General features: G+C 39.3%; 1 protein-coding gene across 4 annotated transcripts in view; it reads left to right on the top strand.

Moving 5' to 3' along the window:
* The window catches only part of CFAP92 (cilia and flagella associated protein 92 (putative)), a 65879-nt gene that overhangs the window by 44064 nt on the left and 1499 nt on the right, over nt 1-20316 (top strand). For 3 of the 4 annotated variants that reach the window (XM_039349439.1, XM_039349440.1, XM_039349438.1), the window contains 10 exons: nt 861-1045; nt 3398-4299; nt 7264-7458; nt 8311-8593; nt 10963-11127; nt 12796-13005; nt 17141-17285; nt 18358-18515; nt 18885-19048; nt 19830-19923. In XM_039349439.1, coding sequence (XP_039205373.1) covers nt 861-1045; nt 3398-4299; nt 7264-7458; nt 8311-8593; nt 10963-11127; nt 12796-13005; nt 17141-17285; nt 18358-18515; nt 18885-19048; nt 19830-19884 — 2462 coding nt within the window. In that variant the 3' untranslated portion in view covers nt 19885-19923. Of the gene's footprint in view, nt 1-860; nt 1046-3397; nt 4300-7263; nt 7459-8310; nt 8594-10962; nt 11128-12795; nt 13006-17140; nt 17286-18357; nt 18516-18884; nt 19049-19829; nt 19924-20316 lie in introns of those variants that run through there. The other variant, XM_039349441.1, reaches the window with a different exon arrangement.

Genomic DNA, 20316 nt, shown 5'->3' with positions numbered 1-20316 from the left:
TTCTGAGTAACTTGGAGTAACTACATCGGAATTTGCAAACGAGACTATCATAGTTGTATCCCTTTATTTTCTGCTTCTTGGCATTATCTAAGTAGTAAAAGTGAGAACTAGTTCAGTCCACTTACATTTTCAGCAGCAACAGGAACGTCTTGCTGCATTAGCATCAGCCGTTCGGTCAATCCTAGCAGGTGGCTGTACTTGTGGCTAAGCAGGGTTGGCCCTAGTTCAGTGGTGGCGAACCTATGGCACGGGTACCAGAGGCGGCACTCAGAGCCCAATCTGTGGGCACGCATGCCGTCACCCCAATCCTAGGCCTTCAGCTGGGTTTTATAAAACCTTTTTGCTTTAGGCCTCTGCTGCCATGTGCAAAAAAAAAAAAAAAAGGTTCAATCAGTCAATTTCAATTTCTCGCGGGAAAAAAAAGATCTTGCAAAGTTGAAATTGATTGATTGAACTTTTTAGTCCCACCCAGTCTGCCGTTACCACTGCAGCCACGCCCACCCAATTAGTCACGCCACCCAGTGGGCCACACCCAGCCAATGGGCCACACCCACGCGGCACTTGATGATGCATAAGTGGGTTTTGGGTTGCAATTTGGGCACTCGGTCTCTAAAAGGTTCGCCATCACTGCCCTAGTTAGTAATCGGTTGGGGGAACACTTGGGAATGACAAGGTAGAGGAAGTCTGGTGGGAAAAAACATCCTGGAGGCAGACAGAGACAACCCATTTTAGTGTTTTTGCAAAACAATTATACATGGTCTTATCCATGAAGACAGCAAGGATCAGGCTCAACCTAACAGACTTTACATTTTTTTATCTGAACAGTTATAAATAATTCCGATTCTTTTGTCCATCTGCAGGTGAATGCTATATAGTCAGTCGATGGGAAGAGAATTCCCCCAAACTTAATGAAGCATACTTAGGTTTTGCTATAGACAAACCTATTATGAGCGAGAAACACAAACATGACTTAAATCCACTGATTATTAAGATTAAGTCTGCAAAATGTCTACCAAATACTCCCGTTCCAATTGAAGAGTTGCAGGTAATTCTTTTTGGTTCTACATCGTGATAATAGAGAGTATTCTGGAGCAAAACAATAAATTTTAAATGTCTTTTGTTTCTGGATTTGTAGAGTATTTATAAATAAATTTATATATAAATGTCCTGAAATGAAATGTAGGAAACTTTAATTTTTTTCTAATGCACAGGCACTCACTAGGCCTCCTTATAGTAATTTTCTTGTAGGGGAAACCTTGACTACGGCTTTTGTAACACAGGGACCACTCTTGAAGGTTATTTTTCATTTGATTGTTTTTCAGTCTGATTTAAAAGAGCTTTGAATGAAGCCTCTTTATCTTTTTTTAATCACCCAGCAAAGGATCCTCTCATTCTCCTTTCCTCTCTGTTCTGCGTTTCTGTCTCCAGATAAATTTATTTAGAAAGCTTTATCCTTCATAAACATTCAATTCTTCGTTCTATATTTTTTCACTAAAAGCCACTTCAATCCTTCCTAATACTGCCATTATTATTGTTGTTTTGTTTCCACTTTATATCCTATTTGACCTAGGGTGGGGGAGGACTTCTTATTCCCCAATCCTCTCATATCCTCATATCCAATTCCTACTGCAGTATAAAGGGTTCTTGGTGCTCTCTAAGCTTGGTGGTTTTCTTGCAGACGCTTCATTACCCAAACTAGGTAACATCAACACTGCTAGTGATGTGGTTTTTTTACAAAGTAAAAAACAGGATTAGCACTGATGAAGTTATCTAGTTTGAGTAATGAAACATCTTCAAGAAAACAGCCAGGCTCAGGGAATGCCAAGAACCCCTCATTTCAACTCTGAGCTACAAATATTCTCCTTTATTGGTACCTCTCCAGTGTGTCCACACTAACTGCTAAGTTATGGATCTACTATATATCTCACTCGTCAAACTAGCATAGACATGATGGCTCTTGCAACTGGCTGATGTTAGACATCAACCATTGTCCATTATAGTAGGATGTCCTGAATTTTAAGTGCTGTAGAATTTCCTCTTGTTTCCCCTTCACAATTTAGATCTAGAATGAGCACAGAAATCTATTTTCACATTGTAATTCTGATAATTTGCAGTCTTTTGATCCAATTGTGTTTTCAAGGTCCTTGTTGCTGATGAGGATAACAGTTTTTCTACCATCTACTTGCTTAATTGTCTGCTGCTTGTTCTGTCTTCCAAAGTATTTATATCACTCATCCCTAATCATTCTCTGTACTAAAACAGATAAATCCCTGAAGAAAAGAACAACATATTCTCTTAAATCATTATTCCCTTAATTCATCATGAATTTACTCTTCTACTTGATTAATGTAAGGATTCTTTTGTTCCATTTAAGAATAGCTAGCATCACATCTGAATCAGATGAAAAAGAAAATAAAAATGTATTGTTAACATACCAGTGACATCCCATTTCGGTTCCCAGTCTGACCTAGATTTCATAAATAGATACTATTAGTGTGTTAGATAAGACAGAAACTTGTGACTTAAGTGCTTAGCTTAATATTCTATCACCATGTGTGTCATGGCCTGGGACTCAGATAGAGTCCAGAGAAGCTACTCTAGTTGAACCAATTGAATGCCAGAATCAGGGCACATTGAGGCAGGAATCATTTGAGGCTAATCAAATATAGGCCCAATCAGAATAACCAGATGTTGATATACAGCTTCTAAGCACTTGTACTTGGAGAGTAGAGGAGCTCATAGCAAAGATGCTCAGTAAGGCTTCTTGCCAATCAAGAATATATATGCTTTAGACACAGCTGGCTTTAGCCTTATTGGAGAGGCAGCTTTGACTTAGGTTTCCATGTTGGAAACAATGGTCTGATTTCCTGTATCTGACCATGTTGTTGCCATCTGCTTTATAAGCAATCTAAAACTCCCATCCTTGGAAAGGATGACACATCTTGCTTGGCTCTCTCAATTTTGGATTTTTGATTATTCTACGTATTTCTGTGGAAAGTGAAACTACCTTATCTTCAGAGATTGATTTATGTTCCTTTGATTGTTCATACTCAAGCAACTCAAGTTCCTAGCAACTGTGTGTGTATGTTTGAAACCTGAAACAGGACATTATCTTCAGAAGTTGATATATCAAGTATCTTGCCATGTGAGATGTGAATGAACACAAGCTTTTTTTCAGTTGTTAGATTAGAGAACACTTGCTTAGGTATGTGTGCTTGGAGTGTTCTCCATGCAACCATCCCTCTTGGACCATCATTGCTTTTTTCCCCTACTTTAATTTCTTTGATGTTTTCTTTTTGATTGTATTTTGACAATCGGTTATTTGTATACTAAATAAACTTAGAATCAACAAGTCGTATTTATACTAAATATTTATACTGTTACTTTGCTTTTATAGAGAACCTGCACTCCTGTTTACTGCAAATACACTTTCTACAATATGTGTCCCCATTATACACAAGGTCGAGATCATGGAACTGATGTCTTCTTTAAAGATATCAATGTGATTCTTGTAGGAGCAATAGACCCTGGAAAATTCAGTGAATACCTAAGAGGTCCAGACTTAGAAATTGAAGTTCATGACCGAGACAAGAAAATGGAAGATCTCAAGATGACGCCATCTTTGTTTGGAGAAGAACCAGGAGACAGCAAGCTAAGTGACATAAGCTATGTCACTTCGAGATACATGGTCCAGAATTCCATTACAGCCAAAGAAAATATTTGTAGCCTGTATGGAGTAACTAAAATCAACTTGAGCAATTTATTGCTAGGGGAAAAGACCTTGAATTTCTGTGCACCAATTCACAACAGCTCAGTTCAAGATACATCTCTATTCCATGGACAAAACACCAGTCCAGGGGCTAAGAAAACAGATGACTCTCAGGTTGTTCAATTTCCAAATGGGAATTATGTAAATGCTGAGTCATACCTTAAAGTGAGAGTTGAAATAAGTGTACCATTAGGTCCTGCAGAGGAAGAGGGCGCTGCTGCTGCTGCATATTGTCCATATGGCTGCATCATTTATCTTTTTGATTATAATAATACATCATTCTTACACTATTTGATGCAGGAGATTACAGAAATTAATGCAGAGGCTTTCCTACTTGATTCCTATCCCATAGATACAACTCAAAAATCTCTTAATACTTTGAAACTGAATCACAAACTTTCCTTAGAAGAGATTTCTCTGCTAGATATTATTACTGGGTTTCACATAATTGACGGGTCCATTCACCTTCTGGTCCTGGAAGGTTTCAGAAATAAAGCACTTAAGAGGATGTGGAATAAAAAAATTGATAGGTAATCAACACAATTTTACTGTTAAAATTACTTTTTCCTGTGGTTATCTACTTCTGAAGGTAGTTTACAAGATGTTACATCCTAACATAGTAATGGTGATAAAATTCAGAAGTGATGTCAAGTGTCCCTGGTGCTCCAAATGCTCAGCCTGTGAACATTTCATAGGTGACCCACTCCATAGATTTATAAACAGAAGTATTAGATTTTTCTCTCTTAGACGGTGGCTCAAATGTGCCCTGATGTTTTTTTTAAAATAATTGTGCATACTGAAACAGTATATTAGAATGAATTATGCCTAAACATTTTTTAAAAAAGGAATAGTGCTGTAGAAATTGGTAGCTTTTTATATTTGTTATATTTAGACTTTCTCTGATATTTGAAATATCTATATAATCTATCTGTCTATCTATCTATCTATCTATCTATCTATCTATCTATCTATCTATCTATCATCTCTATATATCATCTGTCTATCATCTATCATATTTATATCCATCCATCCACCCACCCACCCACCCACCCATCTATCTATCTATCTATCTATCTATCTATCTATCTATCTATCTATCTATCTAATCTTTGAGTTATTTGGATATTTTGAACATCTCTATTTTGTATGTTAGGAACCCACTGTAACCAAATCATTTTTCCTAGGAATGGTGGAATTCATAAAGCTGAATGACTCTTAGGTACAAAAGATTCTATTTTACACAATTCACATTTATATCCATTGCTTTTTGAAAGGAGATGCTAGGCATCAAGTGACCTGATGTAGTTCAGGATTTACACATGGGTTGGAGTGTGGGTGGATAGGGAACCCACAGTTCTTTCCCTCCCTCCCCATAACTTCAATCTAAATTGACACTTTTCAGGGAGTTAGGGATTGTCTGCCAGCCGTTTGGGAGGAATAAGAGTCTTATAAAGCTGTACTTTATCTATTATACCTTGGATGAAAACTTTTGTATTGCAGTTAATGCTTCTATTAATTAGGGAAATGGTTTTATTTTAGCACTAGTCATCTTCTACCTAAGAAGAATATGACATATTTAGACTATTCTTTTGACACTGAGTTTGTACATTTACAGCACACATTTCTTTGCTAATTCTAAAAACAAAACAAAACCAGAAGTATGTGAATGTGAATGTAAACTTAGTTACTTCTAACCTGGGGGGGGGAGACAATGGCTCAGTGGTTAAAGAAACTGAGATTGTCAGCTGGAAAGCTGATAGCTCAGGTTTGAGACCTGAATGCTGCAGAACGGGGTGAGCTACCATTACTTGCCTCAGCTCCAGGTAACCTAGCAGTTCAATAGTATGCAAATGTGAGTAGATAATTAGGTATTCTGTGTCCTTGGGCGTATAGTCATGCTGACCATATAACCATGGAAGTGTCTTCGGACAATGTTGGCTCCCTTGGCTAAGAAGTGGAGTTGAGCATCACCCCTTAGAGCAAGACATGATTGGACTGGGGAAACTTTTTTCTTTACCTTTACTTGTAACTTATTCTGTCATATTCAGCCTTCAGAGATGACCACAGTGTTCATAAAAAAAAAAAAGGTTTAAAATATTTTAAGTGTAGGATATTGATGTTCCGGTCTCCCCCCCCCTTTTTTTTTTGCAAGGATTAATCATGATAGTTCAGCTGCACAGTCCAGAGAAAGATAAATGTATCTTTAATATGCATCACCTTCAAAGACAAAGCCAAGCAGTTAGATCAGCTTTTGCTACACTGTTAGATTAAAATTTTACAGTACAAGACTGACTTAAGACACAGTGGAAAAAGCTAGCTTTCTTCTACTTGTATGATGTTATTATTGTGCAGGACCAGGAAATATTGCGATGATCCTTGGTGCTGAAATATTTGTCAACTCTTCCAGGTAGCCCAAACTACGAAACTAAAGTCGTGCAGGCTACTACGGTACTACTTTTTATTACAAGGTTACAGTAAAAGAACCTTGCAAGTCTGAATGTGCCTCCCCACTCCCTCTTTATCTTCACCAGAACTAGGGAAGATCAAGTCTTAAGAGGCTTTTTCAAATTACACTTATGCACAAGACTCACATTCCTTTTGTCTGACTCTCGCCTTTGGTTGCAGCTCTTCCCCCTGTTCCTATGCCTGTTACACATATCTATTTTAAAAAGAACAGAATGTCTCACAACACATATGATACGTAGTTTAACAGGACACAATATTTAGACCAAACTATACTTGAATGTATTAAAGTGGCAAGTGCCCTCCTCATTCACACCAAAGGGAATGCCTTTTGAGCCCAAAGCTTCATGTTATACTTGCTTTTTGATGCACACCTTTTGTTTTATATGCAAATTTCTGTATCAGCATAATAGGAAGTGCATAGATAGGAGTAGATATTTGCTATATTTTCAGAGTTAAAATGCAGTTTGTTCCAACATAGTATTAGTACAACCACAAGGAAGAAAGCTGAACTGAGTACTTCATTTATAGTCTCGCCTTTATTTCTGCAGAATGTTAAATATCCTGAGTTTGGCAGTAGCTAGATGTTAATTATTGCAGCAATCCTTCGCAAGCAGAGATCTAGGTTTGCATGTAAATGGCCTAAAGCAGCTGGAAAAGTTCATAATTCTAATTGGCTTCAGTTTCCCCCAACTCAGCAAGCCCTATTTTTATATATGGACTGGTCTCAAATGACGAGAAATGCATGTTTCAGACCAGTAAACCATGGTTGGTGCAGGTTTTCCTTAGTTATGCTCTTTAAAAATACTGTGATTTATTTTGCTGGGATTTACTTTTTCAGGAATGCCGTTTGTGTCTTCATGTTGCTTTTACACAAGAGTAGTTTTATTGGAAAAATTGTAGAAAACTGATATGCAGTACAGAGATTTATTACTTATTTCACAGGATTTGTATCTGTGTTTTAAAAGTCAAATTCCACAGAAGAAATGAGGGCTTTATTAGTTAACGTAGTCCAATTTCCTATCTTACAGGGTGCAGGAAACAGAACATGGGAGATTACAGATATTCTATAATTCAAACCTGTCTTTTCACAAGCGGCTGTATATAGATCTTGAAGCTATCCTGCTTCACATCCGTCTCTGCAAGCCACTGTCGAGCATCATGAAACAACCTTTGTTATATATCAGGGATATGGTTCCTCAGCCGTGTTTTGAAGCTCTTTCCAGGTTACAGCTTTGTTAGATTGTGGCATACAAATTATGTAGTTTTAGAAGTTGAGTATGGTAAGGATTTATCATGGGTTGGGGTGAGGGTCTGGCAGAACGCAGATTTTATGGCCTCCACGATAGCGGTAGGTCTGTCCCAAGTAGTCTCAGTCTGACTCAGGTGAATGTACAGTGGGTTTTGTTTTGTCTCTGAATTCATAATCCAGTGTTTCCCAAACTTGACAATTTTAAGGCATGAGGACTTCAACTCCCAGAATTCCACAGCCAGCAATGCTGGCTGTGGAATTCTGGGAGTTGAAGTCCACATGCCTTAAAATTGTCAAGTTTGGGAAACACTGGCATAATCTGATCCCTTCCCGGTCCAGATGTGATTTCTTGCTACCTGGAACCTCTGTAGAACTGATGAGGACACAAGTACTCAGTGCTACATCCGAAAAGAGTGGAGCAGGAGTTCTGCAAATGATTTGACATATTGAAAAATAAACAGTAGACAATATTTATATTTAATAAATACTTAATATAAACTTTCCATAACTCAACTGGAGAAGTTCTAAGTTTACCTGCAAATGCATCAGATTGGACAGTAGTTAATAGACATAGTAATCATTGTATTTGTTTCATATTCATTGTTAGTGTGATTGGTTTCACTGTTTCAATTCTTGGTCCAAAGTAATCTGTTGCTGTGTGATTTTTTTTTATTTATTAAAAAGAGATGCAATCTGCTTTTCAACAGTACAGTTAAGGTGAAAAATTTAAAACGAAGAGTAGTCAGGTTAAAAACAAACTAATAGTTCCCTTATTTAAATTACAGCGTTGATCTTCAGTTGTTCCTTCTTTCTTTCCACACTGCAGACTTGATTACATCTGCCACAGTAAGAAGCTAAGGGAAGTGATCCATTACAATCTCTTGCCTTCAGCAGAAATGATTACAATGTTGAGTCAGGAGTTTGGGGTTCCCTTGACTAAAGCTGATATGTATGCAAGGGAGCCCCCAGAGATCTTGGAATCATTCAATAAAATGCAAAAGGATCCAAGCATGAGGCAGTATGGGTGTTCTCACTTGGATAACCACAACAAGAAGTATGTACTGAGAAAAAAAGAACAAGAGAGCCAGGCACCACGTAATTATATCCAGGTGGGTGAAACGCAGCAGTGAAAATAGCCTCGCAGAAAGAATTGGCAACCTGTACAGATTTTATTAAGGTGAATTTTTAGCTGTGCTGGGTGGGGCTCATCACCAGATGGCCAGCTTCTGTTATGCAGGTTCCCTCCCCCCTTTTTTTATGCCATACAGCTGCACATACAGTTAGTCCTCAACTTACAACCATCCATTTAACAACCTTTTGAAGTTACAGCGATGCTGAAAAAAAGTGATTTGTAATTGGTCTTCGTGCAACTGTTGTAGTATGCCCGTGATTAAAATTTGGGTACTTGGCTACCGGTGTGTATTTATGATGATTATAGCATCCTGGTGAGCACCATTTTTGACCTTCCCATGAAACGTCTGACAAGCTACATCAGTGGGGAAGCCAGATTCCCATAACATTCTCAGGGGAAAAGGTTGTAAAATTGGCCATTGTTCACTTAGGAACTGCATCTCTTTTTAATGATAGAAGTCCCAGTCCCAATTGGGACCGTAAGTTGACTGGTTCCTTAGCATGCAGATTGGAGCCCACGTGAAAGTAATGTCTCCATTCCAGAAAATTTGATCAAGTACAATCTCTATATAATCTTAATGGATTCGGGAATACATTTGTGAATGATTTCTGTATTCAGCGAATCTGTTCTTGTGAGGTAAATCTAATGCAGCCTTCAACCACATCATCCTATTTGGCCAGACACTTATTCAGAGGGTAATTTTTCTAGTACAGGTAGTCCTTGATTTACAACAGTTTATTTATTTATTTATTTATGAGACTTATATACCGCTTTAAGTGCAAGCACTCTCTAAGCGGTGTACACCAGTAAGCAATGTATATATATATTTTACATTGCCCCCAACAATCTGGGTCCTCATTTTACCTACCCCGGAAGGATGGAAGGCTGAGTCAACCTTGAGCCGGTGAGATTTGAACCGCTGACCTGCTGAACACAGCCAGCTAAAGTGGCCTGCAGTACTGCACTCTAACTGCTGCGCTACCTCGCCTTTAGTGACCATTCAAAGTTACAACGGCACTGAAAAAGTGAGTTATGGTCATTTTTCACACTGCTTCACACTTTTCACATGGCTGCTGCAACATCCCCATGGTCACGGGATCAAAATTCGGATGCTTGGCAACTAACTCATATTTGTGATCGTTGCAGGGTCCCAGGGTCATGTGATCACCTTTTTTGATCTGACATGCAAAGTCAATGGGGAAGCCAGAATTCACTGAACAACCGTGTTACTAACTTAAGAACTGCAGTGATCCACTTAACAACTATGACAAGAAAGGTCGCAAAATTGGGCAAAATTCACTTAACAAATGTTTCACTCGGCAACAGAAATTTTGGGCTGAATTATGGTTGTAAGTCGAGGAGTACCTGTAATCGAAGGGCAAACTACTGGTATTTTTGTTTGTATGGAAGCAATTGTGTCCTAAAAATAGTATTTTCTCAAAAAACAAATCTGAGGATTTGTGTTTAGCATAATTATGCTAGGCCTGACAATTCATAAGATGCCAGCTTAAAGGGAGAAGTACTTTCATCCCTTAAGACACATAGTTGTCTTATAAAGCAGCGATCCTCAACCTTCTCACCTTGGTGGCCTGGCCCGGTGCAGGGAGGAGAGGATGTGTGAACTGTAGGCACATGTGCATGCACACAGCTCCATTGGTGTGAGTGGCGGGCACATGCGTCCTCCATTCGAATGGAACTTTGTATGTGAACTGAAGGTGCTTATGCTCATGTGCAAAGGTCCACTTGCGTGAGCGGAGAGTGCTCGTCTGCAAAGCTCCATTCATGTGAATGGAGCTTCACATGCAAGTACAAGCTTTCTCCACTTGCATCCTCCGCTCGTGTGAGTGGAGATTTGCGCACATGCGCCTGCTGGCCCATCACTCGTGCAGCCCGGTTTCAAGCAGGCTGCTGCCCAGTAGTGCACTGCAGCCCGGGGGTTGAGGACCCCTGTTATAAAGTACTATCCAATTATTGCAAATGTTTGAAGAATTGCTTTTAGGACTGTTTGTGGTTTTTTTTAATTTAACCATTTACTTCTAACATAATATCATAACTAATTTTGTATGAGAGATACAATTGAATTGTTATCTAAACTAAAAGCGATTGGCTGCTAGCAGTCAGCAAGACAATGTTCATTCACAAATAGAATTGGGCTTCTACTTTTCTGTTACCTACAGAATATTGCCTTTAAGGTAGCATCTTAGGAAATCCTTTTTCAGAAAATTGGCAGAGAGGACAGGTTTAATTTTAATTTACTGTTCTAATGCTTAATGGAAATATGTGTTCTGTATTTGCCAGTCTAATTACTGATATTTTCGTAATTTTACATGTTTATATGTCTTTCAGTCCAATATTGAATATGTGAATTTCCTCAATGAGATATTTGAAAGAGAGATCCCGAGAACTATCAGAGCTTTCCCTTTTGGTGAAAATGCTATCTTTAACTATAGTTGTCAGGCATTAAATTCAGCAGAAATTGCAAAGAAGCTACTTCGACAAGAAATGGCAAAGGCAAGGAAACAAGATTTGTCTTTAAATTTTCTTCATGTTTTTTCCTAGAAATCTACATTGAAACGTCTAATAGTCTAGGCATGTTGTTCCAGGACTGCTGAAATTCCAAATTGGAGAGCAGAGAGCTAGATACTGATGTGCCTCTAGTGGTCCTCAAAATTTGGGCTGCCTCAGTGAGGGGAGAGAGGAGAAAAGTGACTTGAGAAGAAGTGTAAAGAATAGTAGTTTTCTGGGTATGAGATAAAAATAAATAAGACTACCGACAGTCATCCATTACATGCTTAAATGTTTGAAAATGGAAGTATTAAACTTCGTTAACATTTTGCAGTAGTGGTGGATATCTGTCGCTCGGATGTAGGATGAGGATGACGGTTCGTTCTCCGAGCTTCTGGGTTGGTTTCCAAACATTTCATTGCCAGGCTAGGTGACATCTTCAGCAGAGTTTAGGGGATGTCAGTGTCAGTGTTCTTCTGTTTAAGAACACTGACATTGACATCTAAACTCCACTGAAGTTGTTACCTAGCCTGGTAATGAAATGTTCGGAATGGAAACCAACCCACAAGCTCAGAGAATGAACCTTCACCCTCATTTGTTAACAGTTTTTGAATTTACTTCAGTTAATTCAGAATCAGACAAAGGCATGCAAATGTGATATTCTCCAGATATGTTGGGATCAGTATTATTGTATATTCTAGACCAGGGCTGTCAAACTCAATTTCATTGAGGGCTGTATCAGCATTGTGGTTGCCCTCAGGGGGGCCGGGGTGTGTGACCAGAGTGGGTGTGGCCTACTGGGTGGGCGTGGATAGAGTGGGTGTGGCCTACTGGGTGAGCGTGGTTTTAGCAGGCAGTGGGGCGCTCTCCTCACAGTGCCGAGAGGTTGAGCTGGGCGGTGCGAAGCTTGCCAACTTTGCACCTTGCTGCCTGCTGAAACTGGGTAGGCTGGGGGCTAGGCAGCATTGCACTTCTCATCAGATTCGTGCCACCTAGCTCAGCTCTTGGCGCTGTGAGGAGAGCGCCCCGTTGTCTGCTGAAACCAGGCAGGCTGGGAGCTTGGCGGCCTCGCATTTCTTTTTGGATTTGCACCATCTGGCTCAGCCTCTCGGTGCTGTGAGGAGAGCACCCCGCTGCCTGCCGAAACCCCTCCCCCAGAGCCCATCAAGCCAGATATGTGAGGGCCATTTGCTGGCCACTTCCAGGTGATGGGCATTTCTTCATTCCTCACAAAGGGTGACACCTCCCCAGCATGCACCAGGGGGTGGGGCTGACACAGCAGGGGTTGGTTCCTCACTGTTTCCAGACAGCCTTGTGGAGCTAAGACTGAATGCATTTCAGCATAGATGGCCACCGCAAAATTGTACATTGGCTCCCGGCCGGCCTGGGCCAGGGCCAAGGCAGCGGGGACCATTCCCTCACTGTTTCCAGGATGGCTTCGCGGGCCACATGAAACCACTTCGCGGGCCTTGTGTTTGACATGTCTGTTCTAGACGTTTGGACCTTGTTGATTGAGGTACGAGTAGTTGTAGTATTGCAGTACGAATGACAGCAAGTTGGAGAAGGCTGTTCTCTGCATTGCTGTATGATGAATTCCACTAAAGTTCAGGGTGTGTGTATGTACAATGTGTGCATATATAAATATAATTATATATGTGTGTGTGCTTTTTTTAGATGCCAGGAAAAAGATTTGCTTATAATGAATATCTGTCAGGTATGTTTGACCCAGTGGATGAGGACAGCATATTAAAAGAATGTATTCAACTGTCAAAGAAATTGTGGTTGTATCCTGGAGGGTTTGCAAATCCTGGATTTAAGAGCAGCGCAGACTCCAACAAACATCCCCGTAGGCCTGATGAGGCACGAGTGATAGAATTAAGAGAGGTAACTATAAGTTTTAGATTCCTATCAACTTGCTATATTTATCATCTACTAGGAACAGCATGCTTCATCGCTACACTGTGAGGAAAATTCAAGAATTGATATTTGTCTCAGGCCAGATTAATTGAGACTAAATTCAGACTTGAAACTCACTCCAATGTTATTGGTAGATGTTTTATTGTTGTGAGGATATGAAGCAAATTTCTGCAGAGAAGTTGATCAGTAGTATATGCTTATCAGGTTATGCTTGATTTGTATTGATATTATTGCTAAATTTAGTGTAGCATTTTCTTTGACCAAGTGACAGAATTAGTGGACCAGAGAAATGCTGTGGATATAATTTACTTAGACTTCAGTAAGGCATTTGACAAAGTAGACCATAGCCTACTACTTGATAAGATAGAAAAATGTGGGTTAGACAGCATTACCACCAGATGGATCTGTAGCTGGCTGACTGGCCATACTCAGCATGTGGTCCTCAATGGAACTGAATCTACATGGAGGGAAGTGTGTAGTGAGGTGCCCCAGGGCTCTATTCTGGGCCCAGTGCTCTTCAACATCTTCATCAATGATCTGGACGAGGGAATAGATGGGAAACTCATCAGATTTGCAGACGACACCAAGCTGGCAGGAATAGCCAACACTCCAGAAGACAGGATACAGGAGGATCTGGACAGACTTGAACACTGAGCGCTATCTAACAAAATGAAATTCAATGGTGAAAAAAGTAAGGTTCTACATTTAGGTAAGAAAAACCAAATGCACAAGTATAGTATAGGGGGTACCTTGCTCAATAGTAGTAACTGTGAGAGGGATCTCAGAGTCCTAGTGGACAATCATTTAAATATGAGCCAGCAGTGTGCTGCAGCTGCCAAAAAAGCCAACACAGTGCTAGGCTGCATTAACGGGGATAGAATCAAGATTACGTGAAGTATTAAAACCACTTTACAATGCCTTGGTAAAGCCACACTTGGAATACTGCATCCAGTTTTGGTCACCACGATGTAAAAAAGATGTTGAGACTCTAGAAAGAGTACAGAGAAGAGCAACAAAGATGATTAGGGGACTGGAGGCTAAAACATATAAGGAACGGTTGGTGGAATTGGGTATGTCTAGTTTAACGAAGAGAAGGACGAGGGGGGACATGATAGCAGTGTTCCAATATCTCAGGGGCTGCTATAAAGAAGAAAGAGTCAAGTTATTTTCCAAAGCGCCTGAAGGCAGGACAAGAAGCACTGGGTGGAAACTAACCAAAGAGAGAAGCAACCTAGAACTAAGGAGAAACTTCCTGACAGTTAGAACAATTAACCAGTGGAACAACCTGCCTCCAGAAGCAGTGAATGGTCCAACATTGGAAGTTTTTAAGAAGAAACTGGACAGCCATTTGTCCGAAATGGTATAGGGTTTCTTGCCTGAGCAGGGGGTTGGACTAGATGACCTCCAAGGTCCCTTCCAACTTTATCATCATCATCATCATTATTACCTATTGTTTAAATATAGAGTCCAATCCACATTTAGTAAGTCTCTTTGTTTTCCTTAACTCTTGTGAACAGGATACACTTCACAGCGGATTTGAATTTTTTTTTTACTTCACTTTCACTTCACTTATTGAAGTGCAGGGATAAAGAAAAGGGAGTGATATGCTGCTTGAATAAGCAAATTAGTAGCTGTTTTTATATTATTTAATTTCAGATTCTTCTGCAGATAGTAAGCAATATCTACAGAGATATTAAGATTTAGACTTCATTGTTTTTCCTAGGAAAAAGACTCAGTGAACTCAGTATTTATTTCTGGGTAAACACAATGTGTGGGTAAACATACCTAGATTTTTTCTGTTAAATATGTGAGAACAGTAATGAGACACCTCCACATCTAATTGGTATTTCAGTGCATGCATGATTATAACTGATCAGGACCAAAGGCTGGTCTCTGGATCTCTCCATGAAACATATGGAAGATACTAAAGATCCTTAAATTGAGGAGAGTTATATTATGGGCAGCCACATTCATTTGTCAAATACTACATAAATATTTTTTCTTTTTTCCTAACATTGTTTTTGTTTTTCTTGGACCACGCTATAAAGTTCTGCCTCAGCTAAATACTCCCAAGAAAACAGAACTCTTGAAACTTGCCATTGTTGCAACAGGAACTTTTATTGAGAGATAGTGAAAGCAGAAAGGCTAGGCAAGATCTGAATAATTCCCGTGCGAAACATTACATTAAACCCCTCTTCAAAACTCCTCCCAGGTATCCAACTGCCCAGTCTAAATCCAGCCAATCCACAGGTGTGAAGTTGTTATGGGAACTGGCAGTTGAAGGAGTGATAAAACTCTGTTCCCAGGCCTTGCATCTTCTCAGTGTAGCAGAGACAAGGCAGGTAGCCCTATGCACATTCCTCCCCCTTTCACACCCAAAGAGATACATCAAAGCTTGAAATAACAAAGCAGAAGAAACACATCCCAGAGCCCACAATCTCCTCCCTCCCAACAGAGGAAAAGTTTCCCCCCCCCTCCCAACAGAATAGCAGCGCTCCGAAAATGATTTGAGGGGCTTGACACATGCGATTTTACAGTGGCCATGGAACCTACAATGGCAATTGCTGTTGCATTTTCTTTCCCATTCCTTATCCCAGATAAAAGCAATTCACTTTGTTCAAAACTTTATTTTCTATAGACAAACAGGTTCACTACTCAACACAGATTTTCTAAAACTTCCTGAAAATAAACATTTTGATTTGCATCAGGGTCACAGTCATTTCAAGGTTCTTCACTAATACTATACAGAAATCAGTTGTTCTAATCCAGTGGTTCTCAACCTTTTTAATGCCGCGACCCCCCAACCGGTCGTAAGTCGAGGACTACTCAACCGGTCATAAGTTGAGGACTACTCAACGGGTGCAGCCCCGTTTGCAGAATGGGACTTTTGGCGGGCTCAGCAGGGCAGAGACAGCCTGGACAATTCCTATTGGCTTTGGAAAGCCAATAGAATTAGACTCTATTCAAGAGAGTCTCTTCTATTGGCTTTCAAAAGCCAAAGAATAAAAGGGAGTAGCACAGCTAAGGAAAAGGGGGGAAAAATGGCAGATTGCGTTGTTTGGCGACCCCCGTGAAATGGTCATTCGACCCCAAATGGGGTCCCGACCCACAGGTTGAGAACCACTGTTCTAATCGGTTATTTCTGTTGTCCAAAGCATATTTTGACATATACATTTGATAGGGTATTAAAATGGTGGACAATGATAAACAGGGATAAAAAGAACTGATGATAATTGAGTGGTGGCCCAAAAGGCTTTGAATAGTACAATTCAAAGAGATGTCAATAGTTTTGTTTTCTAAAAGCTTTTCGAAAATCATTATTTGAGGTTAAATTTTCCCATGTTTCTGCTTCAAATCAATCTGTGGCAAAGATACCACCAAAAACTAAAAGAAAGATGATTTTTAATTTAAGATTACTGTCTCCCTCCCCCAGGAGTAAGCAAAATATTTATATCTATATGTGTGTGTGTGTGTATGCACACACACACACATATATTTGCGCACACACATATACACATACACACGCACAAAATACTATACACACAGACACAAATACATACATACATAAAATATAATACAAAACAAATTAGAACATGGTTAAGGCATTAGGCTAAATACTAGGAGATTGGGAGTTGTAGTCCCACCTTGGTACAAAGTCAGCTGGTCACCTTGAGGCAGTCATTCCCTTTCATTCCCTAGGGAGGAGGCAAGGAAAAACAACTTCTGAAAATACACACACATACACACACACAAGGGGCCAGGGTAAAAATAATTAATAATTTTAAGCTGCTTCAAATCACTAATCAGCCTATTCTGAATTTGAAAAACATTCAAGATGCTTGCTGTCATTGGCACATTTTGCAGTTAGGAGTTTTTAGGACTTTTAATTTAATAAAAACCAGCTGGGCAACTGTGGACCCCCCTCTCTCTCTCTCAACCAAACTATCTCACAGGGTGCTTCTTCTGGAGAAGCCCCCAACAGGAGAGGGAAGGAGTATTAGGTTATGTTCACCCCTCCCCTTGAGTTATTTGCAGAAATAATAAAGATGGGATATAAATAAAATAAATTGATAAATTTATTATGTTTCCTTTCTTCATTTAGAAATGGCAGGAGAATTTTTTCAATGCTAGTTTTATGAAGCCAGTTCTGGATCGGGATAGATGGAGATGGGACAAACGGTATGCTGATTTTGAGCTTTACCAAAAGCCTGTAGTCCAAAACCCGGTTCCTGACCCTTGTAGAGAAGGTAGGCACTAGATTCCATTCCAGGGCAGTTCTAGATACTCACAGTTGTTATACTTTCCTAGAAATCCAAATCAGGTATACTGTTACAGAGAATATTTACTGGTCAGTTTTGACTGAAGTTAATAATATTAATCTGAGTTCAGTGAATAACCAACATTGAGCATCACCAAAGCAACTTTTCTAGGCAAGCTTTTTGAGAAGGGCAGCTTTTTCTCACCTCAAAGCATTGGGATGTGCTCTTCTCTGGACTCCTCCTGTAACATTGCTATAGTATTTAAAGGCAACGTGGTAATTTGTGTAGTTGATCTACTTCTCCTTCCAGACCTGTAAGTGTCCTAGCAGTGATGTCTGGGAGATTGTCTCAAAGGCAGAAATTCTTATGACCTTCCAAATATCACTGAATTGCAGTCCTGCATAGTTGGAGCATAGCATGCAGGCCATATATGCCATTCAGCTATAATATTGAGCAAAAGCTACCCTTCTCAAAAAGGGTATGCCTAGATAGGTTTCCTTAGTGATGCTCAATGTTGGTTATTCACTGAACTAAGATTAATATGAGATAGATAGATAGATAGATAGATAGATAGATAGATAGATAGATAGATAGATAGATAGATAGATAGATAGATAGATAGATAGGATGGATCATATTGGTAATAGATATGTAGATAGATATAGACAAAGATCAGCATGGATAATGTTTCTCTAAGAGTCTTCTATTGGGGGTAAAAAGGTTTACAGTGGGTTGTATAGTTTCTTATATTTGGGTTTTTAAAATTTCTTATCTAACTTAAGAAGATTATGGTTTGTTCACTAAAATACGAGCACATTGTGTTAAATGTGAGTACGCTTACATTTAATGTATTATGTAGCCTCACTGCTACTAATTTCTAGATTTTTATAGTGTCTCACATTTATTCTAGATCTAATTCCAGAATTAAGCCAGAAATTCTATTAAAAGTTAATTGGAATTGAATGAGTTAACAGAATTATTTAGATGTAAGGATCTGACTGACACTCTTCTTACAATGTCTTTTCTGTGCCATTATTCAACTGGTGCATCTGAACAAAAGAGCCTAAGATACAAGCGTCCTTTAATACTGGGCTGAAAGTTCATCGGTGCTGCCCAGCAACAGAGCTTATTTCTAGTGGACCCAAAGCCAGCTGTCAAGTTGCTCGCCTTCAGGGTCTCCTGAAGGATAAACCAGTCAAGTTAGCTCTAAAGATGCAGGTAAATCTTAGTCCTCGTTTTTGTATAGTTTTAACATTTTAATCACTTTTCAATTTATCTTTTTATAATCTGTAAGCCGCCCAGAGTTGTCTTATAGGAGAGATGGATGGCATAAAAAATTAACAAAATTGATTATTGAAGAATTGCAAATATTTTGTAAGCATCTGTTGCTCTAATTTCTGGATTAAACACCACTCTGTTAATCAGGCACCAACAGTTTCATCATCACTGCCTGCCGAAATAGTCCAAAGATGTTGCAGATATATTGTGTGGCTATAATCTTCTAACATATTTAAATTTATGCCGAGGCTCTTGAGGAAAAATAAAATCAAACAGCATTCTTGTAAATCCCAATCTTTCTCGTTTTAGTCTCTTCCAGTTCTGGGAGTTTTAGGTAACATGGAAGAGTGCAGTCCCTGTAAAGGATTTGTTCCTGGTGCTGACATTCACCGCAGCTTGATGTCAAGCCACAATATTCCATGCTATGACAGGGCACACGATGTATTTAAAACTCTGAAAGGAGCAGATTTCAGGTATGTCACCCGACAGATAAGTAAATGGCAAAAAATCTTTACGAGCGTTTACTTGAATGTGTGTGCTATTGAACAGTTACAAATTCAAAGGATTTAGTCAAGGGATCACTATAAACAGAAAATATTTAAACCTGGCTCCTCTGCAACCCATTTAGCATCTAAGGTACGGGTAGGCAAGCTTGGCTCTTTTATGACTCGTGGACTTCAACTCCCAGAATTCCTGAGCCAGCATGAAGTCCACGAGTCATAAAAGAGCCAAGGTTCCTATCCTTGATTTAAGGCAAGATGTGCAGGTCTAATGAAATCAATGTTTGTAGTCAATTCAGTTCAGGCTCCCAAGGCCACGCTTCCCTGGTGACCATGAATCTTGGATAATCCAAGAAGCAGGCTTTCTTTTATTCCTTTTCTTTCGAGACACACATCCGCATCTATACGCCACTTTTATTCTAAATTACTGTATTTGTGATTGGAAAACTAAAGAGTTTCTTTTGTGGACTTTTCACTGAAAGTGAAGAAGAAAGCTTGTGATTTATAGATGTAATGAATAGAAAGGGAAGAATATGAAACAGGAAACCATTATGTAATCATAAACGCATTTGTGACTGTTGTAAAGAAGGCTGGAAGCTTTGACTGATGTAAAGATCTCTTTGGGAGAGGATTTACACCATCACTTCTCAAGCCAACACTTTATTTTAATTTTACTCGATCGAAACTTGAATATTTAGCATTTTAATCTCTTTTAAACATTAGTTTATTCTAGTCTGTTGATGCTTTTTTCCAGACTGATTTGTCAGAATCGTTCATATCATTACAAGAGGTACCCCACACAGGATTAATTTTTGAAGAAACACATCTCAGCAAAACAGAGAATGAAGGTAATGTGGCAAATGATAATTGTAGGTAGTGTACATGTAAAACAGTTGATAAAAGGTGCTGTACCCTGGAAATGTACTGGTAATATTTTATTTAATGCTTGAGTTATGATGGTAATTGGGATAGGAATTACTGTCAGTAAGTGATGCACTCATAAAGCGTGCTATCATGTGACTATACCGCATAGTGAAAGCAATCCCACCAGTCCTTATTACCATTATTGTGTGGACTGTGCCTTATTAAATGTTAAACCTCATTTGACTGTAACTTGTGAGTTCCTGTTGGTTTCCAACAAGCAAAGTCAATATGGAAGCCAGCAGAAAGTCACAGGTCTCAGAAAGCTTGAAAGAAGGCTGGTTAACAGGTAAGCAGCTGCTGTAGTGCTGTGTGAATAT

The sequence above is a fragment of the Crotalus tigris genome, unplaced genomic scaffold, assembly GCF_016545835.1.
Source record: "Crotalus tigris isolate CLP2741 ecotype Arizona unplaced genomic scaffold, ASM1654583v1 scf7180000018275.596634, whole genome shotgun sequence".
In the NCBI taxonomy this organism is placed as follows: Eukaryota; Metazoa; Chordata; class Lepidosauria; order Squamata; family Viperidae; genus Crotalus; species Crotalus tigris.
The sequence above is the reverse complement of the archived record's forward strand: the minus strand, read 5'-3'. Positions and strand labels throughout refer to the sequence as shown.